The sequence below is a fragment of the Salarias fasciatus genome, chromosome 8 (genome assembly GCF_902148845.1).
Source record: "Salarias fasciatus chromosome 8, fSalaFa1.1, whole genome shotgun sequence".
NCBI lineage: Eukaryota > Metazoa > Chordata > Actinopteri > Blenniiformes > Blenniidae > Salarias > Salarias fasciatus.
In genome coordinates, this window is record NC_043752.1 from 6,750,066 (window position 1) to 6,766,987 (window position 16,922).

Consider the following 16,922-nt stretch of genomic DNA (forward strand, 5'->3'; position numbering starts at 1 on the left):
AAAAAGTAATTAGTTGGAATTACAAATTACTTCTCCCAAAAAGTAATTGAGTTAGTAACTCAGTTACCTCATTGAAAAAGTAATTAGTTACTCAACAAAGTAACTGACATTATTTTTCATGTTCTACACATTACCACATTCTATAACATCTATAACATCAAAGATGTTTATATCAACTGATTGAAGAATAAAAACACTTTATACAGTATTTTAGAACATTTAGTATTTATTTGAACTAAATTACAGCCTGTTAAGAAAACACAAACGTAAACTTCTGGCCATTAAGTAGTGCAAATCTCTGTAACTGTACATTAGGCCTCCTGTGTACCAGTGGACCTGCAGTCAGTGTTCAGCTCGGCTCTGGTCGCCTGCTGGTTGCTTGTTTTAACAGAGCGGCTCCTCTCCTTGGGGTCGGGTTAGCAGCAGCAGCAGCAGCAGCAGCAACAAGTGTCATGCTAGCATGTGGCAGACGTGGATAAAGTCTTCCAGTGAGACTTCCAGTTCCAGAACGCTACCTTTCTATGTCCTGGGCTCGAGCTCGACGCCATTGTCTCTGTCTTGTTGTGTTTTTACTGGTCAGCGCGTGCAGCGAGTGAGACACGTGAGCAGGGCATGCCCGCCCACCAGCCAATCATCATCGCGTCTTCATCACCCCCCCCCCCCCCCCCCCCCCATTCCCCTCTCCCCCCTCCTCCCTGCTCTCTCCTGCAGCTGATGTGTGCGGCAGAAGCGACACTCGCGCTTCATTCAGTCTAATTGTAGTAACGCGCCACTTCATATTCTTAGTAACGGTAACGGCGTTGCAACGATGGGAAAAGTAACTAATTAGATTATTCGTTACTGAAAAAAATAACGCCGTTACTAACGCCGTTTATTCTAACGCCGTTATTCTCAACACTGCTCTTTAGTCCCTCTGTAGAGGCTTCATAAAGCTTTCAGCACCCAAACTTGTTTTAAAATTCTCATTTAGTATATTTACATACAAGACTTAGTTTCAATTTTACTTCATTTTCTTCCATTCCTTTTTGTTATTTATTGTTATTGTTTTGCTTTATTTTGATTCTAATTGTGATGCATTGTAAGGGTATTTTTGCACATCTTGTGTTTTATTGTTTCTTTTGTTTTCGTTCACTTAAAAATATAATTTATTAACTCGTAATGTGTTTTTCCCAAATTTAAACTGAGTTTCATCCTATATCTGAATATTCAGAATTACTACATGTCCAAGGCCTCAATCTCCCAGAGATCTAAGAATCATGGTGGAATTCCTCTTCAAGAAAAGTCCATTAAGATGTCTTTGTTTTATTTATTTCAATCAGGTCATCATATTTACAGACTGAAGTCACAATAAACACAGATCGCTACATTTACATAGTCTTGTACCCTGTACATCCCAGAGATTTAATAAAGTGACACAAAATGGTTTGTACAATCAACTTCCAGACACATGAAATAAATGAAAAAAACTAAACCAATTAATAAAAGCAGCTAAATCTGAAAAAAGAGTTCAAAATGACTTATATTGGTAATTTTAATTAGCTAAACCCACTAGAAAGGACAAAAACATGCATGTAGCCAAAACATTTTTTCATAAAAAGTCAAAATATCAAAAAAAAAAAGTTAAAACAGTAAAATCAACTAAAATGATAATGGTTAGAAAATATAAACCCAGGAAAACAGCTTATAGATGAAACTGCTAAAATCTCCTTAAAAAACTACAGTAATTGTTTTAAAAAGTTTTATTACTCACAGATCTTAAAAATGTAGTAAAAGGTTGACCATTGTAACTTTTCACAGTTCTTCATAAATCCACCCTTCTATCTGCTTTGGAAGGTGGATGAATTGATTTCTGGATGTAGTTGCCCTGTAGGTGATATACAGAGCGAATGAAACGATGAGGAGTACAGCGACACCAAAAATGACGGGTGAAATCATGCTTCCGCTCTTTTTCTCTGTGTTCTTGGAGTCTCCCGACTGTGGTGATGTCTTGAGCTTCCCTGGTTAAATGAAACGCTCATTTAAACACCTGGATCAAATATGAAGTCTGATTTACCTACACAGATGTTAGGATGACTAAATCCGCTCACCGTATAGCTGCACTGCGACACCAAGATGAAGTGGTTCTGATGTGATGGTCTTGGTCTTGTTTGGTGGTAGTGGTGTTGTCTTGGGCTCACCTGGTTAAATGAAACACGCTCATTTTAACACGTGGATCAAATATAATGTCTGATTTAGATACACAGATGTTTGGATGATTAAATCTGCTCACCGTATGGCTTCACTACAACAGACTTAAAATCGTGTCCATGTATCGAATGAAGTTCAATGTCAACCGTTTCCTCCTTGAGGACCTCAGAGATGGTCAGGGATATGTAAGTCCGGTTATCAGATTCGCACCCGTTGCCAGGCAGAGTGCCGCTACACATGTCGACATTGTTATTTTTGAAAACGTAGTGATCGACACGGCAGTTCTGATCTTTCTTCCATTCGATGGAGCAGTTGATGGTCGCTGATTCTCCAAATTGGACTGAACCAGGATCCCTGCAGTTCAGTGATACGACTGAGTGAGAAAAAAAAAAAAACAAAAAACAGATGACAGTAATTATCTTCTCATCAGGTTGTCGCAATATTATGGAACAGTTAAAGAAGAGTTTACCTTCGTCTGAGACACTGGTTTGCAGAACAAATAACAGACCCACATATATTAAAAGGTTGCCCATACTGGAAGTTCTGCCTTCTTGAGAAACTGAAAGAAAGAAGCAACAGCACTGTCAATAAAAAGTTCCTGTGTTGTCAGATCAGCAAAACCAACTAGTCTGGTACTGATTTTGTTATTCAAAATATTGAGCAATCTATGAAATGCACCTCAGGCCCCATTTATGCAACGTTTTTAGGTGAAAATGAGAAAGACACGTATTGTAATAGTGGAAAGTTGCATGTGCTGCAGAAGCTGTATATTTTACAGTCTGTTCTAAAATGAACAGTCTTTACCGGACCAAGCTGCGGATCAAATCTTAAATCAATACGAAACACTCACCCGACGGAGAACTTGTTTCTTTCCCGGGAATCACAGACAACTGAACAGGATTGGTAACTACTGTCTAAAATTTATAGTGTCACACACCATGCTTGGCCCGGGGACTTTCCTGACTTTGATGGTGACAGAATCGAAAGGTACAACAACACAGACAAAGGATAAGGGAGTGGACTGCCATGAGAAACCTGCATGCTGACTTAATGTCCAACGTTACACAGCATCTGAGATGCAAAATGGAAAAAAGTGGCATCTTTCTTTCCCCCTGTTAAAATCTTTCAACTTGCTGCATGTTGACACTTGCCTACTCACGTTACACAACACTTGTTTTCTTTTCTTTTCTCTTTCTGATAAATAGCAAACGTTACTTCAAGCTAGAGTAACTGCGACAAAATACAACCCAAGATTAATCTAAATGAAACGCAGCCTGGGCTTGTCTGTCAGGCTGGAGCATCAAGGATCACCATAGAAAATCCAGAGGCTAAAGTGTCCACAGCGCGATGCAAGAGAGAAACCAAAAGCAGGCTGAGGTCAATTAACACAAGAGGAACACGGGGAGAATACAGAAGGAGATGCTGTATGTCAAATAAGAAGACGATCTGGCTCAGCTCACAGACCACACAAACAGTGAGCTGTGCCAACTACCCGTCCGATCAGCTCCTGGAAAACTATGGAATGTTGAGCGGACAGTTGATTCCCACATTCTCACATTGGATAGCTCCACCCTAATCCTGCAGAATAATAAAAATCAATAAAGTATAAGTTACTATGAAAGGGTATCAGTAAGGTAGCATTAATGTGTATGTGTGCTGGCATGATGGATTCTGCAGGGCTGAAAACGACTGGTGTTCAAGAACCGAGTGACCCACTTGAAGAATTGCATTGCATCACTGTGAACGCTTCATACGATCATCCAGATACACACACGCACACACAGAGGTGATTAGATATTTATTCCTTTATTTTTCCCACGATGGTCAAAATGGTGTCATTACAGCAGTCAGCGGACAGTAAATCAGGAACAGGAGCAACAGAAAAGAAAATGAACAACATATATTTAAAACAATAACAGCAAATATATAGTCAGTGACTGTGTAATCTTTTACATTCATTCAAGAGGAAAAAGTGCAGTGTGTGAGCTGGAGAACTGATTTTAAACAGATGTGTAAACTTTTGGTTGTAAGAGGGAGAAAAAAAATCTCTCCCCAAAATAAATGGGAATGCATGAGGGGAAAAAAAGAACTTACGTTTAACCAAACACATATTTAGAAAATTTAATTAATTCATTTATTTTTTAAATCACAGTTCAGATAAAAGTGGCCTCTTGTTGTGACTGGGAGTCACGCCACTCTGGAGGCCGCCGTTGTTGCAGTTGTCCACCTACTCCCAGAGCTCTTTACTACGGCTGGGCAGTGAGCCGCGTTTCAGAAAACTTACCTTTCGCCCTGTTTTCATGCAGATGGATTCAGGGAGCTTTCACAAAGTTGTATTTTCCGTTACTCTGATCGCCTTTGTCTTACAGAGCTCTGAGGACCCCCGCTGTGCAGAGTGATTCCTTCAGAATCAATTTAGAACAAGAGTCCTTCTTCTAGCCCATCAGTTGATGTCAAAACTACAAGTCAGTTCAGTTTAGGCCTTTATTCAGATGTACACACAATATTTTTTGTAAATATATAGAAACAAGTCTTCGTTACAAGCAAAGAAGAAAATATCAAACAAACATGTGCATACCCGCTATTGCTCAGCTCTTCTTGTCCATACGAATGTCCGTGTACCCGCCACTGTTTCATTATTAAAGTTTGTAGTGACAACTTGTGCCCCAGCATGCAGCAGCATTTTCAGTTCTTCTGCTGTTTCCGTGTAAAACAGACATTGTTTTCAACATCATGGAAACCCAAAGTGTTTGTGAAATGAAAACGCAAAAAAGAAGTGTTTCCTCTAATAAAGACATGACGTTGTTTCTATGCAGAAATACAGACATGGTTTTCAGGACAGGCTTTGGGAAAGAACTTTTTGAATTTTGTGGATGCACATTCCTGTTGATGAGATGTAGGATGATCATGACAATGAGCGCAGCAATATCAAAAATGCCTTTAGCAGAAGGGGAACAAGTTCAATATTAAGCAGGTTGTCATAATATTAGAGCTGATTGGTGCTTTTCTGGAACAGTTAAAGAACAGTTTACCTCTATCTGATGAGACTCTGGTTTGCAGAACAAATAACAGACCAACATATATCAAAAGGTTGCCCATACGGTTGTACTGCTCTTTCAGAAACTGAAAGAAAGAAGCAAAAACACTGTATCAACACTATATTAAGATCAGTAAAACTGACTGGTTTGGCACTGATTGTATTCAGGACATCCAGTGAACTAAAAGATGTTGGGAATTTTAGCCAGAATACAGATATTTTCAAAATGTCGCCGTGTGAACGTGAACCTCTTTTGAAACACATATATAAAAATGATGCATTTTCACTTAAAATGTTGTAGAATCTCAGGCTTAGTTTTTGACGAACATGCAAACAGGTACAGTTGATGTGTAGCAACTTTAATGACAGCAGTCCTGTTGAATGAGGCTACATTCATGGCACATCACTTTTCTTTGATTTTCTTGAAAGCTATAGATTTAAAAACTGTTCATACAGCATATTCTTAAAGTCAACAACACTGTTTAGTAAATGTACAAAAAAATCCAACAGAGAAGTGCAGATTTAAAAGAATACTCGGAAGATTTTGGACCCATGCTCTATCCCTATCATTTACAAAGTAAGATAAGCTCATAAATACCTTTTTTCTGTCTGTTCGTCCAACCGCTGGCTCCCAGCTGTTAGCATCGTAGTTAGCTTAGCTCAGCTGCGGGAGGTAAAGAGGAGACAGAGCCAGACTAACGAAAGTGGACAAAATCCTCCTTCCAGTGGTCCAGGGGATGGCGTATTAGCACGTGAAGTAAATCCGAATGGTTATAAAACATTTTAAAAGACGTGTTATCTTTTCAATCCGTTAAAATTACGCTTTGATACACACAGATCTGCACAAGCATAGTGCTCCGCGGAAGGATACACCGGCGCACAGTGGCTGAGTCTATGGCTTCTACTGCTGTGCTGCGGTATGTCCTTCCGCGGAGCACTGCGCAGGCGCAGGTCTGTGTGTATCAAAACGTTATTTTAATGGATTGAAAAGAAAACACGTCTTTTAAAATGTTTTATAACCATTCAGATTTACTTCATGTGCTAATACGCCGTCCCCTGGACCACTGGAAGGAGTATTTTGTCCACTTTCGTCAGTCTGGCTCTGTCTCCTGTTCACCTCCCGCAGCTGAGCTAAGCTAACTACGATGCTAACAGCTGGGAGCCAGCGGCTGGACGAACAGACACAAAAAAGGTATTTATGAGCTTATCTCTCTGTGTAAATGATCGGGATTGGGCTTGGGTCCAAAATCTTCGGATTATTCCTTTAAAACTAGACAGTGGAAAGTGTTGCAGCAGCTGTTTATAAACTGTATAGTTTACCATCTGATCTAAAACGAACATGAGTTTTAAAAAACAAAACTGTCTTTACCTGATCAATCTGTGAATCAAATCTTAAATCAAATGAAAACTACTCACTTGATGGAGAACTCAGGGCCAGTGCGGGCTTCTCATGCGCCCTGGGCGAGCCCGACACGGGCGCCCCGCGGCAGTGTGGCGGAGAGTTGTCAAGCGAGCGAAGCCGAGCGGTGCGCTGCTCACACGGGCCGTCACTGCGGCGCCCCCTATGGCTCGGCGCCCTGGGCAAGTGCCCCGGATGCCCAGCCTAATCGCTGGCCCTGCGAGAACTTGTTTCTTGCTTATGCTCGAGGGACAACTGAGAAAATAGGAGCGGGAACTATAACTTTCCCTGTTGAGTCTCTCAACCTGCTACTTGTTGGTACATGCCTGCATTGCACAACACTTTTCTGCTTTTGGTGATAAATAGCAAATGCTACTTCAAATGTGACCAAATACAGCCAAAGATTAATCTGAAAGAAAAGCATCAGCACAGAGCATCAATTATAAACAAATTACTGTTGAACTATAGTTAAAGTAGGTATGTGTCATATGCTGTACAGGACTGTCTCAGAAAATTTGAATATTGTGATAAAGTTCTTTATTTTCTGAAATGCAATTTAAAAAACAAAAATGTCATACATTCTGGATTCATTACAAATCAACTGAAATATTTCAAGCCTTTTATTATTTTAATATTGCTGATTATGGCTTACAGCTTAAGAAAACTCAAAAATCCTATCTCAAAATATTAGAATATCATGAAAAAGTATACTAGTAGGCTATTTAACTAATCACTTGAATCGTCTAAATAACTCGAAACACCTGCAAGTGTTTCCTGAGCCTTGAAAAACACTCAGCTTGGTTCAGTAAACTAAATCACAAGTATGGGGAAGACTGCTGATCTGACTGCTGTCCAGAGGACCATCGACACCCTCCATCAGGAGGGTAAGACACAAAAAGAAATTTCTCAACGAGCAGGCTGTTCACAGAGTGCAGTTTCAAAGCACATTCACAAAAAGTCTGTTGGAAGGGAGAAATGTGGCAGGAAATGCTGCACAACCGAGAGAGATGACCGCAGGCTTAACAGCATTGTCAAGAAGAGCCGCTTCCAGAATTTGGGGGAGCTTCAAAGACGGTGGACTGAAGCTGGAGTCCAGGTATCAAAAGCCACTGTTCACAGACGTGTCCGGGAAATGGGCTACAATAGCCGTATTCCCATGGTCAAGCCACTTCTGAACTCAAGACAACGGAAAAAGCGTCTGACTTGGGCTATGGAAAAGAAGCACTGGACAGTTGAAGAGTGGTCCAAAGTCCTCTTTTCAGACGAAAGCAAGTTTTGTATTTCATTTGGAAGTCAAGGCGCCAGAGTCTGGAGAAAGGCTGGAGAGGAGCAAAATCCAAGTTGCTTGAAATCCAGTGTGAAGTTCCCACAGTCAGCGGTGGTTTGGGGAGCCATGTCAGCTGCTGGTGTTGGTCCACTGTGTCTCATCAAGTCCAGAGTAAATGCAGCTGTGTACCAAGAGATTTTAGAGCACTACATGCTTCCTTCTGCTGAAAAGCTCGATGGAGATGATGATTTCATTTTCCAGCATGATCTGGCACCTGCCCACAGTGCCAAAACCACCAGTAACTGGCGTACTGACCATGGCATTACTGTCCTCGATTGGCCTGCCAATTCCCCTGACCTGAACCCCATTGAGAATTTGTGGGGTATTGTCAAGAAGAAGCTGAAAGACACCAGACCCAACGATGCAAATGAGCTAAAGGCCGCTATTGAAGCATTCTGGGCATCCATAACACCTCAGCAATGCCACAGGCTGATTGCCTCCATGCCACGCCGCATTGATGCAGTAATTCGTGCAAAAGGATTCCCAACCAAGTACTGAGTGCATTAATGGACATTTTCAAATGTTTGATTTTGTTTTGCTGTTTTAATTTTGTTTTTTTACTTGGTCTGAGGAAATATTCTAATATTTTGAGATAGGATTTTTGAGTTTTCTTAAGCTGTAAGCCATAATCAGCAATATTAAAATAATAAAAGGCTTGAAATATCTCAGTTGATTTGTAATGAATCCAGAATGTATGACATTTTTGTTTTTTTAATTGCATTTCAGAAAATTTAGAACTTTATCACAATATTCTAATTTTCTGAGACAGTCCTGTAGGTATTGTCCTCTTTACCTTTTAAAAGACGAAAAATCCGCACAGTGAGCAGTGGCAGTTTGAGCATTTTGAGAATGTGACTAGAAATCCTCATTTTGCTGTATCACCTTCCAACTTGTGTCGAAGGCTGCTTCACACTCACAGCAACTGTGTTTGTGGTCAGAGGGAGAAAACACTATCCAGTGGAAAACAAACTTCATCCAAATCTGGTAAAATAAATCTGATACTCTGAAGGACAAACAGGTCTTTTAAAAGTGTAGCTATATGTTTAGCTATATGTCCATTAAACAGCATGTCTTTTACACTTGTGTTCAATAAAATTTACAGCACCATCATCTGCATACGTGGAGATATTTCCTTCTTTATCCATTAATTAAAAAAGTTTGTTCATGGGGAGTGTAGCAACCGGTACTGTCATTCCTTCAAACAGTAATAATTTTGGTCATTTTAAACATAACTTTTATATCCTCAAGTAAACACTGTCAATTAAGCCATCCAGAAGACCTTTTTAAATAAGAAAATATCACAAAAACATAAACAAGAAATGCACTTTTATTTATATTTGATTATACTGGCTGTCGTTTAAACTTTAAAGGATTTTTAATGTTACTTCAGTAATTAGCCAATTAAGTCACAACTTACTAATTTATTGGCAAAATGTAACTGGCTCAAATATTATAGCATTGGCAAGTCATTACATTACTGGCTTTATTACATTCAAAATGATTACTTTTCAGATATTCTCTGTATCCCTCCCTTACAGGGGTATAAAAACAGAGCATGCTAACGCATTTGGGATTATTTGCTGCTATATTTTAGCCTCTTGCACAATCCTGCGGCCATTCGGCGCGAACCAACAGAAACAACACTCCATCTGTTTGTCAGAATATTTTACTTCTTCACAGATATGACACAAGCTTAAATTTGTAAAAGAACAAACAAAACATAACTTATTAAAAAAAAAGATACATTGCTGTGCTGTAAAGTGAAAACTTTACTTGTACCAATATTGACTCTCCCACTGTTGGGACGGATAGTGTGACCACTGAAGTTATTCATGGAGACTCCTGTGAGGCGACGCGGTTGCATAGTTGACGTCTTCTGTCGAGGATCGGTGGCATGGACACAAAATAACAAACCAACATGATTCAAGTGGGAGATTTGGAAAAGAAAGTCCTCATGTGTACATCTGAGTTCACAGGTTCCAGTTTTGATAACAGCTTCTTTAGTATTAGTGGCTTATTGCTGGTTATACTGGTCAATAGTCCACGCTTGCTACACTCGTTGGTTCGATCGCCCGGCACGTCGGGCCACTTTGGACCTCTCATATTCATTTGTTCCATCAGCTGTTACCCGAACAAGTTGTTAATGTAAAAGCAAAGTGTTAACATTGGCAAAGATGAGCCGCCATTGATTAGAGGAAGACAGCTCCCCCTTGTGGATAAAAGTATTCATGACTTTCAAGAGTTCGTTGCTCTTTGTGGGGCCGGTGTGGAGTAATGAGCGTGTCCAAGCAGCAATTTTAAATGACGCCCTCCCCCCCACCAGACTCCTCTCACCACTGCATGTGAGGGGGCTGGGTGTGGATCTGACTCTCGTCTCTGTACTTTGTGTGGAGCAGCTTGCCGGCCCGCGACGAGTCGTGGCCCTGGAGCCAGTCTTGATAGAGTATGTGCAGGGCGGGGTTGACCTCCGGGAGCCGGACTGGCAGGCTGCTGTACGCCTCCTCCATCTGCTGGACCAGGGCCTTGTCCACCCGGCCCCCCGACTCGCTCTCTGCCTGACCGCGGCCGCTCAGGCACCCTGAGGGGAGCAGCGAGAGTCAAAACTGGACTTACTGGTAAATTCAAGGAGTTGCGAGACTAAAATGTGAGCAGGCGGGTTTTGGGCGTTACCTCCAGGGCAGGACAGCACCTCCACCAGGTGGTACGGCACACGTCCTTTTCTCATGCGATGGACCAGAGTCTGGATGTTCCTGAACCCATAGACTGCTGCAAACTGCAGCAGCGTCTCCCCGTCACGCTCCAGCGTCACCTCCTGGAAGTCCCGATTCCTGTGAAAGAGATCAGATCGTGACTGAGGCCCCATTTATACGACTTTCGCAAAACCTTTGTTTGCAAGTCTACAACTTTTTGAATAAGCTCCACAAACAAAGGCTGTGGAAACAATGAGTCATGAAGAAGCGCTCATTAATGTTACCTGAGGGTCCTGTATGTGATCTCATGGATGTCCAGGCCGAAAAGCTCTTTAGCAGCATGTTTGAAGATGTGCTCCAGGAAGCCCTCTGAACCTCGGCCGTCGTGCCTCACCAGAGCTTCATCTCCCGCCTCTCCAAGCCTGCGGTCACAATACCTAACGTTTTAATTACCACACTTCCTCTGTCGGCACGACAGCTTCCTGATCTGGTGAAATGCTTCTACTCACACTTGGTCCAGTGGAACTGAGTCCAGCTCCTCCACTGACACCTTCCTTTGCTCCATCAGGTAATAGATTTCTCCTGAAATATCAGACACCCCTGTTAGAGCAGCATCCCCACGCCCGAACTGTATTTATTTCTGCTGATTCAACTTCAACCTACAAACTTCATTCTAGAGAGGTTTTCATAACTGATGTTTCACTTTCATTCCATGTAATTTGTCAACATTTCAGCGAGAAAAAAACAAAATCGCTCTGCAACTTATTGTTTAGACTGAGGCATGCCCAACTGTAATATGTGGAACGCTGGTCTCTCACATGACTTAAAAGGCAAGGAATCACTGATGTGTACAAGTTAGAGATAAAAAGGAAATAAAATGCAATCAAGCCAGAATCCACACACTCACACACCCCTCTGGGGTGTCCGACACTCCTCTTCAATGATCTAACCTGAGGTGAGGACACAGTCCACGTCCCGGGTCTCCAGCAGACTGTTGTAAAACTCCTCTCTGACAGCCTCCACCTTCTTATCGAAGCAGGGCGCTATCACCACGTGATAAACTTTCTCTGGACTCAGCTTCTGCTGGGAGAGAAAACAGAGAGACCAACACCGTCGGACTGATTGTTTCTCACAGAGAGCCGATAAGAGCCGAGCTAAAGTCTCGTCATTGTGCTGGGCTCGTCTGCAGAGACTCCGTTACCTGCTGTTTGGAGAAGTAGTCTTTGACCAGACAGCCCATGATCTGCTGAGGTGAGCGAGCTGTGCAGATATGAGGGGTGACCAGACTGCCCAGGACGCGCTCGGCATAGCGGATCCACCCTGCACACGCATTAAACACACACGTTTGAATATATTAAGAGGATAAAAAAAAAGCAGTAACCACAGCACTTTAAAATATCAATCACAGAAAAAGTTGACACAGAGTAACTATTTAAGCTGCATCTTGGCTTCTGGAGAACATTTTCCACCATGTTCTGACTAAAGACAAACTGATGATGAAAAATAAGTCTTATAGCCAGACTACATATGTGTACATACTGTACACACACGCCACACTGGATGTATAGAGAGCCAAGTTCAGAAACATGTCTGTTCCATCTGTGCTGAAGGGAGTGGCTTGAGTCAGACCGTCTATCTGCCGCCACCAGCTCTCCGACATTATCTGTACTTCTAAAATCAGCTTGGCCCCCTCTCGGCTCCAGACACGCAGCAGGAAGTGAAAATATGAGAGAAGAAGTTCACCGGGGCAGGAGGAGGTGAACATGGGCAGGGCGTGGGCGTCCTGGTTCCTCCGGCGATACCTCTGGATGAACTCCTTCTGACTCTCCAGGATGCTGAAGCCGGCAGCCAGAGTGGTGTCGAACACAAACTTCACTCCTGAACGCAAAACGACCAGAGTGAGGGAGTGGAGGGAGGAGGAATGTGGAGCAACCGTGGCAAATACCAGTGACTCTGTGGCGATTTCTGCAAGGGGCTTAAAGTGGTAGAGAAGGAAACTGAACAAGTTTTCAGCTGAACAATGGAAACTAATTAGTTTTTTTTTTTATTTAAAGCAGAGAACTTTGTCATTTGTGGTTGAAATCTGGTCAAAAAGCGGGAGGCATCCCTCGACTCCCTGCTCACCCAGAGTCTTGAGGAAGCCGCTGAGTTTGTGCGCCGCCTCGGTGACGTCCACCCCAAACTTGACGGCGAAGAAAGGCAGCGACTGCGGACACACCGATGCTACTAGCACCTTGTGCTTCGACACGTCGCACCTCTGCAAAGAAGTGGGGAAAAAAAAAAGCCAAAATAAAACACTGGTGTGAAGTGAAACTGCAGCGACGCGGCGCCACGCCAGTCTGGTGCGGTGGGCGTCACCTGATTGAGCTCCAGGATCCGCTCCACCTCCTCCAGGCTCTGCTTGGAGATCTTCAGGCTGTCCTCCTCCGACAGGCAGCCGTCACACGACAGGCAGGCGCTCAGCAGAACCTGAGAGGCGTCTTTCACCTGCAGGCAGACAGGAAGCAGAGCAGGACATCAGACTGGGACCATCAAGGAGGATGAAAGTTGGTTTGAACACTGATCATTACTTTATGACTTTCGGCATACGAAGAAAACAAAGTGTCATTTACTTCTTTATTGCTTCCGAGGAACGGGGCCTAAGAAATTTTTTTTTTAAAAATTTGAATGGGCTTTCTTATTATTATTGCCAGAATGTTTTGCAACACATTAAGAACCTTTTCTTCCTGGCTGACTTGCATTTGGAAACATATGATCCTCCACCAAACAAAATCTGTGAATTAAGATTATCTTCTCAATCGTGACCATAAAGGGAACAAACAAAAACATGTGACTTCCTCCAGAGCAAAAATAACTTCTTGGAAATGCTTGTCTAACTTGGGTTAGTTCGGGTCTCTGCACTTTTTGTCCAAGTCTTTGTTTTGTGTATAATCTATTTTCTAATCTCATTGGGGGTTTTAAGATGCTTTGTTTTTCTTTTTTCTTTACTGAAACGTTTCATAAACCGTCATTTTTAACTTTGGAGCCAGTCTGAGGTGAAATTATTGAGATTTTATTAAAATCATTAATTAATTGATGCATCAGAAAACTAGAGCAACTTTAGTCTTCATCTGTACAGGACCGAAATTTTCACTGTATAATTGCTGAGAAATTCCAGAGTTTTGTTCTTCATCCCTCGCTCTCAGAGCTTATATTAAAGCCTTCAGACACAGGAGGTTCAACACAAACAGAAACAAGGATTTGGTGCAAATCTTCAGAACAGATTTGAAGTTCTTAGCAAGCAAACATTGTTCCCGAGTAGATTTTCCTGGGATTTGCGTCAGTCCAGAGAAAAAAAAAGACGGCTCTCAACAAAACGTGAATAACTGATCCTTTTGGTACCTTATGTCAGGATTGAAAACATCTTCTGTCTTTTAAAGGCCTGAGAGAAATATTCAAGCTCATACCAATGGTAACACACACTATAAAAACAGAGCCGAGTGATCAGATTTACAGGTTTTAATCTTTAAGATTGAGGTTTCCAAACAATGGCTAATGCCCACATGAATGTGATGATGAATGGTGGATCATCAACCTTTTAAAAGACTATTTTATGGCTACTGAGTAATACAAGAGGATACTGAATGAATAACTTGTATTGATCACTATGCTTACAAAATGCACTGATGGCTTCTCACAAAGTCCCTGCAAGCAAACACTAAGTTAGTTTCTCAACAAAACAAGGTGAACAAGGGCAGAAAAGCTTCCTGTATTATCATAGACCATGCTTGAGAAACAATGTGTAAATAAAGGGTATTGGGTAATACTTAGAAGCAAACATTTTGTCTCGAAATATGACATTTCCTGAACAGAACTTTGAGAAAACACACAAATTGCTTGTTTTTTTTTTTTTTACAAAGTATGAATCATTACACAAACTTCAAAGGGTTATAATAGTGGTTGTGCTACAGTATTTTATACAGATTCTTCATTTTCAATCCATCATAACTCTGAATACGGTGTTGCATCTCCATGCTCCTCTCTGAAAGGGTTACACTGAATCAACCCCGTTTCAAACACGGACCAGATGTTTGATGGTCGACACGTCAAGAACAACAAAAACTGTGTATCTATGTCTTTAAACTCCACATCATCTAAACCAGGGTGTCAAACACATTTCAGTTCAGAGGTCACATTCAGCTCAATTTCATCTTGAGTGGGCCAGGCCAGTGAAATCCTGCCATAATAACCGTTAACTTTAAACTGCACCTTTGACCTGGCTCAGCATATATATGTGATGAAAATGTCTATATTTTCACAAAAGTAAACACTTATTACCAATAATTACTACAATCTTTAAATTATACCTTCGATACGGTTTGGGGCTAGTTTGCGAGCTTTCGTAGCAGCATCACTGATAGCTCAGCTCGGGTCTCAGTATTTTGTTCACTACTTTTACGGAGTGTGATAAAAAAAAATCAATGTTTTCTATAAAATATTTAACATTTGCTTGGTGGTTTAGTGGACTACACTGAAGCCACTTGAAGGCTGGTTTACGTACCCTTGATATAGACATTACAGAGTATCCATTTAACCCAAACTACCCTCATTATAATCAATGATCTGGTATCAAGATGTGCAAAAAAAAAAAAAAAAAAGAAGCTTCATCTATTAGAACTAATCAGTGCTTAGAAAGTAGATCTTACCTCTCCATTAACAATTTCTGGCTCCGGGTTTGAGTCGACAACCTCATCAGTATTCTTCTTGTTGCACTGTGTGAGGAAAACACAGGTTAGGATTCAAGAAAAGGTGTAAACACTAAACATACCGTCTGGTTGATCCAGAAACCTACCTGCTTGGTGCAGTTCTCACACTTCTTGCGTTTGGCGATGCTGACCTCGGACATGTTTCCTCTCTGGTGGGGGTTGTGTGTGTGTGTTTCCCGGAGGTGTGTGTGGAGGTGGTGTGTTGGGTTCCTGTGTGTGCAGCTCCACCTCTTCTATCACACGCAGCCCTGTTTATCACAAACACAACAGCCCCTTTAAGTGGTGGGAAACTGAAAGAAAAGGCCAAGAACTGATCCCCCAATCATATTTAAATGCTTTAATTACAGACACAGCAGTCACAAAAAACAGAAACAACACTTTGGTGTGCGCTAGAGGAAGACAACAGACACACGCACGTAAATGCGTAATTATGTCCGCTTTCTTTTACTAAGTGAAGATATTTGAATTGGTAAAAAAAAATACACACCGCTTACAGATCAAGGTCAAATCCCGATATAACCCACCGGAGGTTTGCTCTTTTCAAGCCCCTTCAGAACTCGAGGAGGTTTTGGAAATATCCAGAAAAAGGGACACTGCGGAGGGAGGGCACCCAGCACAGCGGCCGCTGCCGGTGTTACGGATAAACTGGTTTCCCTGTTAACTGGTGAACGCCCGCCTCTGGCGTCCGTCGTGGCTACTTGTAAAAGTAGATTTTTTTGGAAAAAAAAGGCTCACCACATATATGATAATTCGAAAGGCGGCGCAAATACATGCAATGGCATTGCTCCAGATTTCTGTCTGGGTTCTTAACATCTACTGTTACAAGCCAAAACAAGAGAAAGAGGAAGTCGGTCACCAGTTAGTCGGGGCACCAGATAATCCGAAACGCCGGAGCATCGCAGGGAACCGCGGATGAACCCGGCGGTCACTCACCGGTGATCTGTCCGCTTTAAAGTCCACGTCCGGCAGTGCACAAGCGTCGCTGCTGCCGGCGCGGGCCCGGAAACCTTCCACCTCCAGCTCTTCCAGGGGTTCACAGCATTCTTCCTCCCGCTCTGTCTCTCAGGATCGGACACCTTCCAGCCTGTGCACGTCCGACTCCATTGTGTGTGCGGCGCCGCTCTGACTCATGCGCAGCGGGAGGACCGGGCAACACCGGAAGCTGCTCTGGGAGCTTTTCAGAGTAAATTTTAGTTCCGCAATGGAACACTTACATTCATTCCAACATCAAGTGTAATCTCTATAACTACTATTCTGACAACAAATTGTTACAGTAAATGGTAACCTTTACTCACATTCTTATCCACATCCATATAACATAGTAGTTCCTTTTGGACTGGAAAAAAATGTCATGCCAATTGATTTTTTTTCTGTATCCACATGTTGAGTATTGTATTTATAATTAAAGTACACTTCAAGACTCGGAAACAATAACAACAATGATAAAAACACAAAGAAGAATATACAATATCATTATGAGTCATATTTCAAGCATCAGTGATCTAATTTTCTATAGTATTATCATGTGCGTTACAGC

At 42.0% G+C, this 16,922-nt stretch overlaps 2 protein-coding genes across 6 annotated transcripts; both read right to left on the minus strand.

Annotated features, from left to right (window-relative positions):
• Positions 1-1,323: 1,323 nt before the first annotated feature.
• Positions 1,324-6,839, minus strand: LOC115393018 (uncharacterized). 3 transcript variants are annotated; one of them, XR_003931918.1, is made up of 6 exons: positions 6,641-6,839; positions 3,038-5,310; positions 2,657-2,746; positions 2,270-2,560; positions 2,088-2,177; positions 1,324-1,997 (listed from the first exon to the last, which is right to left on the minus strand). XR_003931918.1 is itself a non-coding variant. In XM_030097760.1 (5 exons), the coding sequence occupies exons 2-5, from the start codon at positions 2,718-2,720 to the stop codon at positions 1,792-1,794; spliced, it is 651 nt and encodes a 216-aa protein (XP_029953620.1). In that variant the 5' UTR covers positions 2,721-2,746; positions 6,641-6,829; the 3' UTR covers positions 1,324-1,791. The 3 variants fall into 3 exon arrangements, 1 of the variants encoding a protein (XP_029953620.1); XR_003931917.1 differs by lacking the exon at positions 6,641-6,839 and having other exon boundaries at positions 3,038-5,800; XM_030097760.1 differs by lacking the exon at positions 3,038-5,310 and having other exon boundaries at positions 6,641-6,829.
• Positions 6,840-9,598: 2,759 nt separating this feature from the next.
• Positions 9,599-16,509, minus strand: narf (nuclear prelamin A recognition factor). Of its 3 annotated transcripts, none has more exons than XM_030097759.1 (12): positions 16,319-16,509; positions 15,472-15,633; positions 15,326-15,391; positions 12,999-13,127; positions 12,765-12,897; positions 12,384-12,518; positions 11,842-11,960; positions 11,591-11,720; positions 11,150-11,222; positions 10,925-11,062; positions 10,621-10,778; positions 9,599-10,528 (listed from the first exon to the last, which is right to left on the minus strand). In XM_030097759.1, exons 2-12 carry the CDS (start codon positions 15,523-15,525, stop codon positions 10,281-10,283), a joined length of 1,383 nt encoding a protein of 460 aa, XP_029953619.1. In that variant the 5' UTR covers positions 15,526-15,633; positions 16,319-16,509; the 3' UTR covers positions 9,599-10,280. The 3 variants fall into 3 exon arrangements, with proteins under 3 accessions (XP_029953619.1, XP_029953617.1, XP_029953618.1); XM_030097757.1 differs by having other exon boundaries at positions 11,591-11,723; XM_030097758.1 differs by lacking the exon at positions 16,319-16,509 and adding an exon at positions 15,910-16,010 and having other exon boundaries at positions 11,591-11,723.
• Between the last annotated feature and the right edge of the window lie 413 nt (positions 16,510-16,922).